This window comes from Stegostoma tigrinum, chromosome 14 (assembly GCF_030684315.1).
Source record: "Stegostoma tigrinum isolate sSteTig4 chromosome 14, sSteTig4.hap1, whole genome shotgun sequence".
Lineage (NCBI taxonomy): Eukaryota > Metazoa > Chordata > Chondrichthyes > Orectolobiformes > Stegostomatidae > Stegostoma > Stegostoma tigrinum.
In genome coordinates this window covers 43,294,008-43,309,277 of record NC_081367.1, presented here as the reverse complement: position 1 = coordinate 43,309,277, position 15,270 = coordinate 43,294,008, and the positions used below count along the sequence as shown (strand labels likewise).

Below are 15,270 nucleotides of genomic sequence, written 5' to 3'. Positions count from 1 at the left end.
TTAAACTGTACCATACTTCCCTCAGCTTGTCATGCTGCAAGAAGACTCAAAAAGATGAAGACTGCTTTCTCTAAACCATGAAATCGCATGCAATGACATCATGAGTATGTCCCTTAAAAGGTATTTTGTATAATCACTGCAAGACATAACACAACAGTGGGTGTCACTGTCAAGCCCCACAACTGATACCCATATCTAATTGTCCTTGATCTATTTGGCTAAACTGGTCAAGAGTGATTAACGGACAATGTGGAACATATTGCTGTGAGTCTGAGGTCACATGTAGGCCAGACCGGGTAAGAATTGCAGATTTCCTTCCCTAAGTGATATTACTGAACCTAATGAGGCTTTTTTTAATGCCCATCAGTAATGATTTCATGGTCAGCATGAGGTTAACTGTTAACTCCAGAAGTTTATTAACATATTTCAAATTCACCAACTGCCATGATGACATTTTTAGCCATGTCCCCAGGGCACTGCTGGAGCAGTAACCAAAATAAAAATTGCTGACAAAGTGCAGCAGCACTGGCAGCATCTATGGAGAGAAAACAAAGTTAATGTTTCAGATCCAGTGACTTTGCTTCAGACTCTTTTCAGGAATGTTAACTCTGCTTTCTCTTCGTAGATACTACTAGGCCTGCTGAGCTTTTCCATCAAATTCTGCTTTTTTTTCTGACTTTGAGCATTTGCAGTTTTTTGGTTTTCTTTTGGCTTACTAGTCCAATGATATTATCACAATGCCATACTTCCCTCAGCTGGAGGTTTGAGGATGCAGAAAGGGGTTGTTGAGAGGCTGGCTGTGTTGGTAAGTGTGTGACAATGAGGTGGTATTTCTGAATGTTGAGCATATGACTAGTTGCTTAAGAGATTTGAGTCTGAGGTTTTGCTGATGGCTGACCTAGAGTCCTTCTGATCAGGATATATCCTGAATGAGGCTATGTAATTGCCTTTACTCAAGAGGTGTTCCTTAAGCTCCATTGGCGATGCGAGGGTGTCCACTTGCATCGGAATACCCTACAAGTCATATGCTCCACTTGCCACATCTTCCAATGATAAAGCCAGTTATAGTGCCTGTTTGAAGTCCAATTAGCCAGGTCCTAGTCCAGTAGATACTTTTGCATAGTTACATCATTCATTCCCTACATCAAATGGTCTCCCAGCATCTCATTAAAGATTAAATCAAAGTCACATGCTTCAGCCAGCTGTTTTAACCAACTCAGAAATCCCAATATGGATTCCCTGAATAAAAACAATAGCATCTCAGAATTAGAGGAGGCTTGAGGTCGTTAATATTTCTTAACCATGTCTGTCAATTCTTAAAAGGTATCTGGTACCTCATGGAAAGTTAGGCTCCTAACAAGAGGGAAAGCTGCAGCTCCACAGGCTATCAAGGGAATTGCTCATTGCTTTTCATCTGCCACAATGTTGTTTGCCTGGCAAAAAATAATGATTCTTTGCACATACTGGGCCCGGTTCTCAACAGTAGGGTTGACTAAGTCAACGAGTCCCAAACAAGGGCACAATTTAAGAAATGCTCACGCCAACTCAAAGAAGACTATTGCAAGCAAGTTTCTTTAGGAACATGCTTTACTCTTTTCACAACTGAAATAACTACACAGAGGCCAGTATCCCCTCACGATTTTTTTTTACATTAAGAGTCCTTGATTCTTGAACTGCCTCTTCAGAGTCAGCTTTCAGAGTGCCAGAATTTCTGGCACTCCTCTTTTTATCTGTCAGACAGAGGTCCCTGATCAAACCAGATTAACAGCCCCAATTAGGGAATTCATATTCTATGAGGTCCAGTTGGCTGACCTTGTCACAATCACTACAGCCAGCAACGAGTATTTTCTTCTTCTGGGCTGTGTATTTAAATTATTTAGATGAATAGCTGGCACAAATTCTGCAGGGTAAATACAACCAAAAATGGTCTTATCTAATATTTTCTCCCTTTAATCATATGGCACATCTCTCACTGCTACTATGGTGCCTCTATCATATTCGGAGCTGACTCAGCATGTTTGTTTGAATGGGATTGCCTCAGCTCCGAATTGTTTTGGAGTTTGTGGTGAGGGGATTCTGCAGCTTTGCTGCATTATATACCCTGATTGCATTTGGCAACTATTGGCAATAATGTAATAAGGAAAACGATTTTCTCACTTGAATATCAGTTTAACCAAACAAGTTCACAGCTTAAGCTCAAGTGTTCAAATATTAACTAAATATTGTACAGCCAGAATCACAGTAATCAATTCAAGTTTAAACAGTGAACTCTCTAGAGTAACATCAAAAGCTTTTGATGAACATTTTTGAAAAATGAAAGTGCAAGCTAACTTACAATAGATGCTGCTAAATGCTCATCTATGGTAAACCCAGGGGTAATTATTTGCCTAGGCACGACTGGATTTTGAATTTAACATAGGCATGCTCAGACATTTCTGTAATTTTAGCAAATTCTAAGTTATTAGAAGCCAATTTAATCTGTTTAAACTGTGGAGACTGTTACTTTTTTACATTACGTCAATAATTTGTGAATAAACAGGATATTTTGTTAAATTCTGTCTTGCAATATCGAAAATTTAAGGCTCCTAATGTCTCACAGGCGCTCCAAACATAGGCAACTACTAATTATAATAGCGATTTTCTTTATTGCCAGGAAAATGTGTCAAGTTGATAATCAATGTATTATATTATCATGTGGTTTAATGCCACAGCTAGAGTTTAGGCTCAAGAAGATTGGTCAAGGGGAAGACAGAGTGAAGAACTGTTTCAGGCTTAGATTTCAAAGTATTACTATTTATTAGAGATTGACGTTAATAGTGCTGCACATGGTAATCATTGATATACCAGGCCATTACTAAGGGCTAATGGATCTTCATGGCCGTGTGCTCTCTGAATCTTTCTAGTCTAGGTTGTTCTAACTCCACCCACACTGGGCTATTTACATTTATTGAGTGTAGCTCCATGACAGCATTGAAAAATTCCTCTAAGATCATGAAGCTCTTACGCATAAATATACCTGCTAAAAGACATTTGATTTTACATCTATTTCTGGCATAGCGTCATGCAAAGTGTGAAATTTACTCATATTTTTACAAAGTGTGTGACAAGAATGTTGGTTAAAAATTAACATAACATTCCTATTGACAAGATAGCAGTCAGTTCATTAAGAACTGAGGGGTGAGCAAGGGCAATTATCTCGTCCTATCTCAGCTCTCGATACTGGTGAGTCTAGTCATCAGGAGCTGCTAGACAGCAGCTTCTGGGTTTTACAGTCAAGGCCTATATCTTGGGGACATCCAGTGGTGAAAAGATAAATGTTTTCTTCTTGCAGGGTGTGAGTTATAGGGAGAGGGGATTGAGAGGTAGAAGGGCAGTAGGGTTTAGTCTTTAAGCATCACACCATTGCCTCTCATCTGTGCCTTCAACTGTCACCAGGTTGTAAAGGAGCATGAGCCTCAACTGTTTCTGGAAACTGTTGTTGGTGAGTTCCAGGTAAGTTTTGAGAAATTGTTATTGGAGCAGAGAGCATCAGAAGATGCAAGTTTGTATTAAAAGTAGTTAACATTGTAAGGATTAATTAACTTAAAGAGGTAAGACATGGCAGGAGTGCTCCAAATCATAGCCTGCTTCTCTTGCACATTTCCAGTGCCTGGGACCTGCATGTGTACAAGAAGGGTCTCCAGCTGCAGCTCCTGGAAGCCTGAGTTTTGGAGTTCGAGCAGCGTCTGCGGACACTGTGGTCAGAAAGAAAAAAGAAGCATGCGTAAGGTCTAGGAGGATGGGAGCTGAAAAAACCTTGAAGTATGTAAGGAAACTAGGAAAAAACTTAAACAAGGAATTAGAAGGGCTAAAAAGGTCAAGTAGAGTAGTTAGCAAACAGTTTTAAGGAGAATCCCAAAGCTTTTTACACATTTCTATTGGAATGTTGTGCTCCAGCAATTTTGGCACATTATTTAGGCTGACATCCTAGTGCAAAAATGTAGAGGTGCTGTACTGTCTTAAGTAGCACCCGTTATATGTGACTAAGACTTTGCCTGCCCTTTCAGGTAGATGTAGAATACAACATGGTACAAGTTGGAGATGATCTGGGGAGATTATTTTTTTGTCCTGTACAATTGTTATTCCATATCCAAAATTACTAAAGGAGATCTGTTGGTTATTATCTTACTGCTGTGTGTTGTTCATTGCTGTGAACAAATTGGCTGTTGCATTTCTTACATTGCAATGTTTTTAAAGGTACTCGTAAAGTGTTCTGCTAAGTTCTGAAATCCTGAAGGGCAGACATATAGGCAAGCCTTTCTTTGCTTTAACTTTGCAAAAAGTAGTAATGAATTTTACCAGATGTGTGGAGAAAAGGTTTTTAGTAGCTCCACTTTTGCACACTTTCAGGCTAGTTTTTGTTAACATATTTGGCTACAGCTATTTTTCACTCTTGTATGGAATGTGGATTTCACTGCAAGACTGGTCTTTGTTGCCCTTGAAATGATTGGCCTTCTTGGCCATACAGAGGTCAGTTAAGAGTCAGAAATATTACTGTGGATCTGGAGTCTCATGCAGACCAGATCAGAGAAGGACAGCAAATTTGTTTTTTTTAAAATATATTAGTAAATCAGAAAGATTTTTACAACAATTGTATAGTCACTGTTCCATTAGCTTTTAATTTCTGAGTTTATTGAATTCAAACTTGAACATGTACAATGACAGAATTTGAGACCATCTCCCCTGAGGTATTAGATTTCTACATCTAAAGATATTGCCTCTATGCTACCTTCTACTAATCCTAATCATTGTTCGTCAAACTGTTGCTCGATTTAGTTTTAGTTAATCAATTAGGGGAAACAGTATTCCAATTTGAGCTTCATCTAGGCGGTTTTGGTGTTTGTTCATTTCATCTATGACACTTTACCCAAGATTTCCTCTCAATATCTTGAGCCCATTCGAACAGTTTGTCAGCAGCTTGAAACTTATGAAACCATCTAAATGACAGCGAGAGAGCTTATCATTTTCAAGGGCAAAATTTTGTGTGTAGCACAAGGGTTTGTGTAAATTATTGAAGAATTAATGTCAAAATTAAACTATATATGGAATACGTGTAGCAATCTCACTGAAAGGGTTCATTCTAATCACCTAAAGAACTAAGATGAGAAGTAAAAGAATTTGTGGATGGGAATTAATAATCTAAAATTTCAGAAGACAATTGATACAGAGCCTCAAAAGAGACCTATGTCTAAAATGAAAGGTCTTGTGATAAAAGAAGATGTTGTAAATTGGATAATAAATTGACTTCATAATTGAAAAGCTAAAGTAGATCAGTGATAGTATTTCTAATTGGACAGTTGTGATCAGCAGAGTCGCAGAGTTCAATCTTAAAACTTAAACTGTTCAGAATATAAATGACATTTCATATTTTAAAAAATGTGGTTTGACAGATATTGATGTAAAATGTATGACACCAGCTGCAAAGAAAAATAACACGACCTGAAATCTAAGCAGGTTCATAGAATATAAATCTAAGGAAGCGATTGTGACATTTTATAAAGCATCATGAGTATTGCATCAACGTATGATTACCACACACAAAGATGATTTTGAGGCAGTGGAAAGGAGCCGGAGAAATGCAGTAAAATGATTCCAGATTCACATTCTTTTAATGAAGAGATCACTAGGATTTTAAAATTACTATTACAAAAAATTAAGGTAACTTTAACTCAATTTTCTTAAAATAATCTAATAAACAGATAAGTTGATGTAAAACATTACTTTATGGAAAAGTACGACATAAAAATTAGAGAGCATGAGCTCTATCCTAGGGAGCTATTAGTTTAAACATAATTATTGAATTATGCAGTAGTCTGCCACCACTTGTGGTAAATTCTCTGGTGAATTGTTCGGGAGGTAATTACATTCATTCCTGATTTAGTTGTGAAGTGGGATTTAGCTAAGAGGTAGGGAAATGATTTTTTGTTTGGGGGTCAGAAAGGATATGATTTGACTTAAAGATAAGGCTGAATCGTAGAAAGAATTGTCTGGGCCAAATAAGCTTTTCTTCCTCCTGTTCCTTGTGTTCTAATGAATTTGCCAACGAATTAAAAGATTCCTCAATAGGAGTTCCTTTTTATATTCCTTGCAATTCATTTAGTTACCATTGATTTCTTCAGACTTTTACAGTCCAAACCACTTATTGACATGAATTTATTGCAATGACTGCTTAAAAAGTATCCTGTGAAATCTTTGTGCTTGTCTACTTTGTGTTTCACTGTTGATGGTTGGTATCCTTAAAAGTGATTTTGCTATTTGAAGGAAAGGTACACAAAGTGACACTCCAAATACAGGCCCCAGGCTTCTTGGTATATCTTCCAATTCATGGAGTTAGGCCAAGCATCACTTTCATTTGGCACTATAGGTGGCTTAGATAAACATTTCTTGAAAAGAGCTGAAGTGGTTCCTTAGCAGTTGAGTAGGTCTGGCTTGGACTCATTGGTGTTGAGGAGATTGACAGGCAGTTTTTTTCAAACGAATGAGAATCTTAGGAGGCTTGACAGGATAGACACTGGTTGTTTCACTTTGTGGAGCATCTGGGATAAGGGGACATAATGTCAGAATCTAGGGTTGTCCACATAAAACAGAGATGAGAAAACATTTCTTCTCCCAGAGGTCAGTGGAATTCTTTACTACAGAAGGTGGTGGGGGTTGGGTCATTAAATTTATTCAAGGCAAAGATAGATTTTCAATCAGTAAGGGTTGCAGCATTCAGGCAGAAAAATTGAGCAGAGAATTATCAGTTCAGCCATATTCTCATTGAATGGCAGCAGAGTCTTGATGCAACAAACGGCCTACTTTTGCTCACATGTCCACTGGTCTGAGGAGTTCCAACTTCCCACAGCAACCTTCACCTACCTCAGTACTCATGTCCAAGTAAGTTTCCTGTTGTTTTTGAGGATACGGCAGCTGTAGTGCATTAGCTACAAGCCCTTGGGACTGTGTGCCTACTCCAGTTGGTAAGATGCAGTTGTGATTGAGAGTGCCTTGTTCCACTTAATCTTTTAAACTGAGTTGAAAATCCGTGGGCATAATACACTCATGAAGTAATCATTAGCAGCATATTTCTGAACTAGATCCCACAAAAAATAACAATTAGGTTGACTGTGAATTGAAGGCAAATGAAATAGCATTTTTTAATTACAACAGTCATAACAAATGCAGTTACTCCATAGAGGGGTTCACCTTTCAGTGCTGCACTTCACCCCCTTGAGAAAAGACAGCTACTTACTCCTCCTTCTTTACAGGTACTACTTTCCACAGTGAGACATTTCACTCCATTGGTTTTCAGATCAGTATGGTGAACTTCCAATATTGCATTCATGTGAATGACTTGGCTTTGACCCAAAAATTATCTTCAATTTTTCATGTCTCCTATTTTGTTTGAATCCTGTAGGCTCTGTGACCCTTCACTCTCATTCTGGTTGAGATCTTTTACATCAACATTAATGTGCCTCCTTTATCCCTGGTGCCCATGTTTTTTGAACAGTCCATGACTTTGCTGGTCCTGCACCCTCCCAATATCAAGGCAACAGTAACCATAATTTGCCACAAACCTCTTATCAAGACCACACAATTACTTCCAATAATCCCCCAGGTCACAAACTATGATATTCCCCTATAACTGTGCCTATTCCCATAGCAACTGAATTAAATGAAACAATCCCTAGATTTGATCACCTTGTCACCTTCACAATGCCAGGAATTGACCCCTGAAAAATACTGAATTAGGTGCGAAGAACCCCTAACCCCATTGCCCCACCATCTGACTGCAGCTCATCTACCAGCCTGAGTCTGCAAATGTGCCCCACCGCCATTGTTCCTGACTGTAACTTGTCTTTGTCACAGTTTCTTACTGTTGCAAGCTGCCTGATTGCCTCTGTGCTACCTGATTGATTTGATGAGGTCAAATTCCAGCAATCTAAGGAGGGAGGACTTAATTACAACAGTTTAACTGAATGGCAAGCATCAGATTCTTAGACACTCACTTGATTAAGAAATCATGCTTATCGTGATTCTTGATCCTTCATGGAAAGAAAATCATGTACATTGCTTTGTTTGAGCTATAAAATTTTGTACATTTCTACATATTTCTCTCGTTTGTGGTTTCCTTGAGTCACACTGGACAATTGATCGAACTGATGGAAACATGTGAGCTGTTGCCTCACTATGAACTGGATTTGATCTACTTCTTGTGATAGAAAGTGCAAATGATGGCAAAATTTCAATATTAACTCACCTATACACAAAACTAAACAGCTTCATTGTTCAGATAGCAATGGAAACCCACTTTGTTTGTATTTTCTCAAATGCTATCAATCTTTCAATAAAATTAAAAACACAAGCCCCAGTTCGCTAAATTGCAAGTGTTAGTCTTTGATTTCCAACAGGCTGTCCTTACAAGTGTGCCACCATTCAGAATGGTGGACTGCAATGCATTGTAATTGCAGATCTCATGTTTAAGTATCACACTCTGAGGCTCTTGAGAAAGGAAAAATCACTTTTTGAATTTCCTGACTTGTTGCATGTAGAACATTTACAATCATCATCATCAAAGGAGACTTCCTGTTAAAAAAAAACCCTGATTTCAATCCGTATCAAAGTTTGAACAATTACACTGCACACAATATGAACACATTATTTTTTTTAAAATATGGATAATGTTTCTGGCTACCTATTTCATCTAATGGCATTTAATACATCCATACTTTAAAATGAGACCTTATTTCTGTGAAAACGTGTTGCCCCATTGTGTAACTAGTTAATGCTTATTCATTTTTAAAAATTTCTGTAATGAATGGAAGAGTCTTAAATTTTCCAGCAACTAAAGTGCCATAGGGTGGGATTTTACACACCTCCATCACCAGCACAGACTGGCAGGTGAGAGTGGGGTGCTGAGTTGTGCAGGGATGGAGGGCGGTGGTAGGCAGTAAACGTGGGCTCTATAACAGCAGCACTGTGCCTGCAGCTTACCCACCTCAATTACTGCCCACTTAAGGACCTCTTGTTGCCACTGCTGGAATTTATAAGTGCCAAGAAGAGTCGAAGGCACCACTTAAAATTCTGGCCGCAGCTTGGTAAATTGTTGCTGTAAATTCTCTTTGTAAAATCTCTGTAAAACCTCTTAAGGTATTTCCATTTGTGGAAATAAACCAGTGCTTACAATTGTTGTAAGTTGCACAATAAGATTGATTACAGGTCATAGAACCCCACAGAGAATATATATCTTAAAAAGCTACTCTATGAATGAGTAATTCCAGAGCTCATTCTGACTTGAAGGGGTCAGCGAGCCCTTGAGAAAAAGAAAAATGCTCAGTTTAAAAAAACCTGCAATATTTTATTGGTATCTTATCCACTAATGGCGCACATTTTTTGTTGACCAGATTCTGATAGCGTACAAAGATCTGATGGAAAAGTTAGTAAGTCTGCTTGGGGGAGGTAATGCCAAAAAGAAGACTGAAGAGATATTACAGCTAGAGATGCAATTGGCAAATGTAAGTAAAACTACAAATTGGCGTGGATTATTGTAAGGCTTCAGCATATATACATTTTAAATTGATTATTCCTGTTTCATTCCTAATTACAGTTATAATTGCTGCACATAAGAAAAGGTAAATGGAATGCTATAAAAGTATGCTATAAATAATGTACATCATCAATTCTAGGATTCCAAGATATTGCTAAGTACGATTATGGAACTCTTGCATTAATCAATATTTACTTCAGATTCACTTCAATATGATAGGGAGAGAGGCAAAAACCAGTAAACTTTATATCTGTTTTGGGAGATTTGTTCAAATAGATCTTTAATGAAATTTAACTAGGCACTTGGAAACACTCAAAGTAATCAGGAAGAGTCAGCATGGTTTCGTGGAAGTCTGTTTAACCAATTTATTGGAATTATTTGAATGAGTAATATAAATAAAAGTGAGACTGTTGATGGACTGTACTTGAATTTCAAGAAGGCTTTTAATAAGATTCTACATAAAAGGTTATTGCACAAAGTAGGAGCTGTTTATGTAATGTGTAACATATCATCAGAGATGGAAGATTGGATGGCAGGCAGAAAACAGTGAATGTATAAGTGGGTCTATTCCAGATTGGCAGGATGTGACAAGTGGAGGCATGCCAGGGTCTGTACTGGGTGCTCAACCTTTTACTAATAGGATGCAAGTCTTTGTTACAAGAGAAATTGAACATAAAAGCAAACGTTATCTCAAATGTGGTGTACAGTTTTGGTCTCTTGAAGGAAGGATGTAAATGCAGTAGGAACGGTTCAGAGGAGCTTTACCAGATTAATGCTTGGAATGCCTTATGAGGAAAGATTTGATAGATGGGCTTACTTTCACCTTGAATCAAAAGCGTGAGGGGTGATTTGAAGATTATGAGATCCCGAATGGTCTTGAGAACTTAGATATGAAAAAGTTGTTTAATCTAATGGTAAGTCTAGAAATAGGGGATGCTATTTTAAACTTAGGTGCCACCTTTTTAGGATGGAGATGGGAGGAAATACTTTCTCTTGGGGTGGGGGGCATTGCAAGAGGTGCGATGGGATTGTGTTACTCTGGAACTGTATGTCTGCACTTAATTAATATGTTTGTATGTTAGATTGAGTGCTAAGTTATTATGTTAGATCAAAAGGAAATTTCCATGAACACAAAACATACTAACTTATTTTGAATGATCAGCAAAATACGGTTAAGCTATGTTAGGATCAATGAAAGAGAAATGTATGGTAGGAAAAGCAGCCAGAGGTCCAATTCATAGAAAAATGAGCCATTGCCCAACAACAAGACTAACATTAAGAATGGAGGACAGGAATTTCATAATCTTATGCAGTAACCTGGTATGTACAATCTGAAAGTGTGGAGAAAGTAGATTCAACAATAACATACAAAGTAGAAGTTGACAGGGGAGTATGACTATTCTTTAAAAGAGCCAACACAGACATCGTGGGCAGTGTGATCTCCCTCGTATGATTCCAATTTCAGGTCTGTTTCACAAATACTAAATCAATTCCCCAGAGATCTTCTTGTTTCCAGTGTGGTATAGAAAAAGAAATACATCAATGAAAACTCGAAGACAACTAATGTGTAGCAATAGAATTTTATTGCATAAACAACAGGAAGAATTTTGGCAAAAACACACACTACCTAAAAATACGTTTTGGTCCAGTAATGCAGTGTGCAAACATGGATGGCGACTGTTGGGAATTCTGCCTCAAAGCATGCACTGTTGGTTTTGAGATTGTTTTCTGCACAGGACCAAATCGAACAGTCCACATATTGATGGATTTAACTTGAATTGCAAATCTTATTGAGAAATTAGTTAAATGGACGCCACTGTGGTTGTTGCATTGTCAGTATAATCAACTAACTAGGGTGGTACGGTGGCTCAGTGGTTAGCACTTCAACCTCACAGCACCAGGGACTCAGGTTTGATTCCAGCCTCAGGCGACTGTCTGTGCAGAGTTTGCACATTCTCCCCGTGTCTGCGTGGGTTTCCTCCAGGTGTTCCGGTTTCCTCCCACAGTCTAAAAATGTGCAGGCTAGGTGGATCGGCCATGCTAAATTGCCCGTAGTGTTCAGGGATGTGTGGGTTATAGGGGGATGGGTCTGGGTGGGATATATCAAGGGGTGGTGTGGACTTGTTGGGCCGAAGGGCCTGTTTCCACACTGTAGGGAATCCAATCATAATGATCTGTGTTTGTGTTTTTTTCTGTTGTTGAAATGTGAGTAACAGTTTAAGGAAACTATCTGTTGTAACAATGCATTTTGTGGTAATATCTCATCAATTTATTTTCCTTAAAAAATTTGAAGATCACAATTTCAGAGTCGGATACTCTGAGAAGAGACATCAATACTATGTACAACAAGATCACTTTAAGAGAGTTGCAGCACATTGCGCCAACTGTGAGTAACTTTTGTTTATTGACAGTTATTGCAGAGTTCTCACCTGTAAGTGTGGATGCAAGTACCAGTTTTTTACATTTAACAGGTTCAGTGGAAACATTTACTGGACAGAATATTCCATGATAACCTTTCAGAGGATGAAGAAATTGTAGTGCTTGCCACTGATTACATGCAGAGAGTTTCAGAACTCATATCAAAGACTTCTCCAAGGTAAAATGTACCACGACAATGGAATGTTTTTAAATTGCTGCCGAGCTATTTCATGAAATCAATTTCCAACAGTTTCCTCAACTATTTTTGGTTGATAATTACAGTGTTTTAATTCATGGAAATGTTGTGTCTAACAAGCTTAAAATATCATCCAGATTCTTCATAGAAAGTGGAATATGAAATTAGTCTATTAATGGGAACTTGAGAAACATTAAGTTAAATAAATATTTTATTTTATTTTTATTTTATTATCTTGGATTCTCCAGCATCTGCAGTTTCCATTATCTCTGAAGTTAAATAAGTACATTGGAAGACTTACCTTCCAAATGGAATGAGTCTCTTATTACATAGGTTTCCTTAAATATTTCATGCATATGTGAGAAATTCAATTTTTAAATAAATCATGTAAGCGTTATGGAATTTAAGCTAAGTGTTTGATACTGCACATGTGAAATAAGTGGACCACTAGCTTTCCCTATATCTTGCCCAATAACAGGCAGAGCCAAGAAGATGCTTTGTCATACATAGAATCATACAGACATGGGAGACCCTTCAGCTCATCGAGTTACAAGAATACAGCCCGCTGCATGTATACAGTTTCCCTCCTTCTGCTACAATTTAAAGTAAACCGGGCCTAACAATCAATAGGGGCATAGATTCAATGTTGGAATAAGACTCCAGATTTTCGTAATATTAATTCAGGGAGCTGAACCTTTGTTTTCGCTCCCTGAGTCTTTATAAACAGACAAATTACAATGTGTTTAAAGAACTGGTTATATTAATCCAAGTGCAAAATCAAGACAGCAACACATAGACATTGTTCTTGAAACTGAATGTTGTGTTAGTAGTGACTGGAGAAAATGTATGGGTTATAATTTTGGAAATTTTCCTATCTCTCCTTTCTGAGCAATAGGCCTTCTATTTCTTGCGAAGACAATTTGATTACAACACAAGTATAAAAACCATGATTTAGTATGCTGTTTTGTTTGATTTTCAATGAGTTGCTGTGCCACATTATGGTAAACTGATTCAATTAGACCAACTAAGTCAATGTCGAAGCCATAAAAATGTTAATATCTGATAGATACACATATGCATATAAAGCAAACATTCTACCAGCAGTTACATAGCCATTTCAAATAAGTGGCTTTTACCTTTGTTCAGTTAAGTCATTAAAGAAAAAATTCAATTAAAATCTAGACAACAAATGAAGCATAGATATTTTCCTAAAGTTCAACATCATTTTGCTTCTAAATTCAATCAATCATTTTTGTTCCAAAGGAGAACCTTTGGACTCAAATCATTAACTCTACAGATATTGGCAGACTGACTTTCTCCAGCAATTATTGTTCTTAATCCTAAGCTTTTGCTTTGTTTTTGAGATGATCATAAATTTATAACCTCTGAAATGATATAGGGAGAGATACTAGAGAGAGATTTGACTGTTCTCTTCTGCCTAGTGACAGAGCCACCTGTGATGAAGGAAAAAGACAAAAACTGCTTATGTATTGAATAAAGGGCCAGGTTAACATAGGAACAGGAGTAGGCCATCGCTCATCAAACCTCTTCCACCTCTCAATTAGCTCTTGGCTGATTATTTATTTCAATGCCGCTTTACTGCACTATCTCCATATCTCTTGGTGTCATTAGTCTCCAGAAGTCAGTAGATTTGGCTTGAACATGCTCAATGATTGACCTTTCACAGCCCTCTGGGGCAGAGAATTTCAAAGACGTCCAATCACCTGCCAACAGGTTCCCAATAAGTGAAGATATTGTTCCTGAGTTCAGTGTCAAATGGCCTAGTGCTTTTCCTGAGATTATACCCCTGGCTGTATAACCACCCACCAGGGAAGACATTTTACCTACACCCACCCTCCAATGCCCTGGACAAATTTTGTATATTTCAGTGAGATGACCTGTCATTCTTCAAAACTCTTAAGAGACTAAAAACTCAAGGTCTTCAATTTTCTCTCATTTCTGGGAGACTTTCTGTTTCTCTGTGAAGGCACACACAAAATAATTTAGTTCCACCGCAATTTCCCTCTTCCCCACTATACCGGGACATTCAGAAAGCCTTTGATAAAGTCCCGCATAAGAGATTGGTGAACAAAATTAAGGCACATGGCATTGGGGGCAAAATACTGACTTGGATTGAAAATTGGCTGGCTGACAGGAAGCAAAGAGTAGTGATAAACGGGTCCCTTTCGGAATGGCAGGCAGTGACCAGTGGGGTACCACAAGGTTCGGTGCTGGGACCACAGCTGTTTACAATATACATTAATGATATAGACAAAGGCATTAAAAGTAATATTAGTAAATTTGCTGATGACACAAAGCTGGGTGGCAGTGTGAAATGTGAGGAGGATGTTATGAGACTACAGGGTGACTTGGACAGGCTCGGTGAGTGGACGGATGCATGGCAGATGCAGTTTAATGTGGATAAATGTGAGGTTATCCACTTTGGTGGCAAGAACAGGAAGGCAGATTACTATCTCAATGGAGTCAAGTTAGGTAAAGGGGAAGTACAACGAGATCTAGGTGTTCTTGTACATCAGTCAATGAAAGCAAGCATGCAGGTACAGCAGGCAGTGAAGAAACCTAATGGCATGCTGGCCTTCATAACAAGAGAAATTGAGTACAGGAGCAAAGATGTCCTTCTGCAGCTGTACAGGGCCCTGGTGAGACCACACCTGGAGCACTGTGTGCAGTTTTGGTCTGCAAATTTGAGGAAGGACATTCTTGCTATTGAGGGAATGCAGCGTAGGTTCATGAGGTCAATTCCCGGAATGGCGGGACTATCATATGTTGAAAGATTGGAGCGACTGGGCTTGTATACACTTGAGTTTAGGAGGATGAGAGGGGATCTGATTGAGCCGTATAAGATTATTAAGGGATTGGACACTCTGGAGGCAGGAGGCATGTTTCCGCTGATGGTTGAGCCCAGAACCAGGGGACACTGTTTAAAAATCAGGGGTAGGCCATTTAGAACAGAGTTGAGGAAAAGCTTCTTCACCCAGAGAGTGGTGGATATATAGAATGCTCTGCCCCGGAAGGCAGTGGAGGCCAACTGTCTGGATACTTTCAAGAAAGAGATAGATAGAGCTCTTAA

At 38.4% G+C, this 15,270-nt stretch overlaps 1 protein-coding gene across 2 annotated transcripts in view; it reads left to right on the top strand.

Annotated features, from left to right (window-relative positions):
- The window catches only part of LOC125457772 (endothelin-converting enzyme-like 1), a 102,965-nt gene that overhangs the window by 30,580 nt on the left and 57,115 nt on the right, over window positions 1-15,270 (top strand). For both annotated transcript variants that reach the window (XM_048542364.1, XM_048542365.2), the window contains exons 3-5: window positions 9,423-9,533; window positions 11,859-11,951; window positions 12,037-12,161. In XM_048542364.1, coding sequence (XP_048398321.1) covers window positions 9,423-9,533; window positions 11,859-11,951; window positions 12,037-12,161 — 329 coding nt within the window. The remainder of the gene's footprint in view (window positions 1-9,422; window positions 9,534-11,858; window positions 11,952-12,036; window positions 12,162-15,270) is intronic.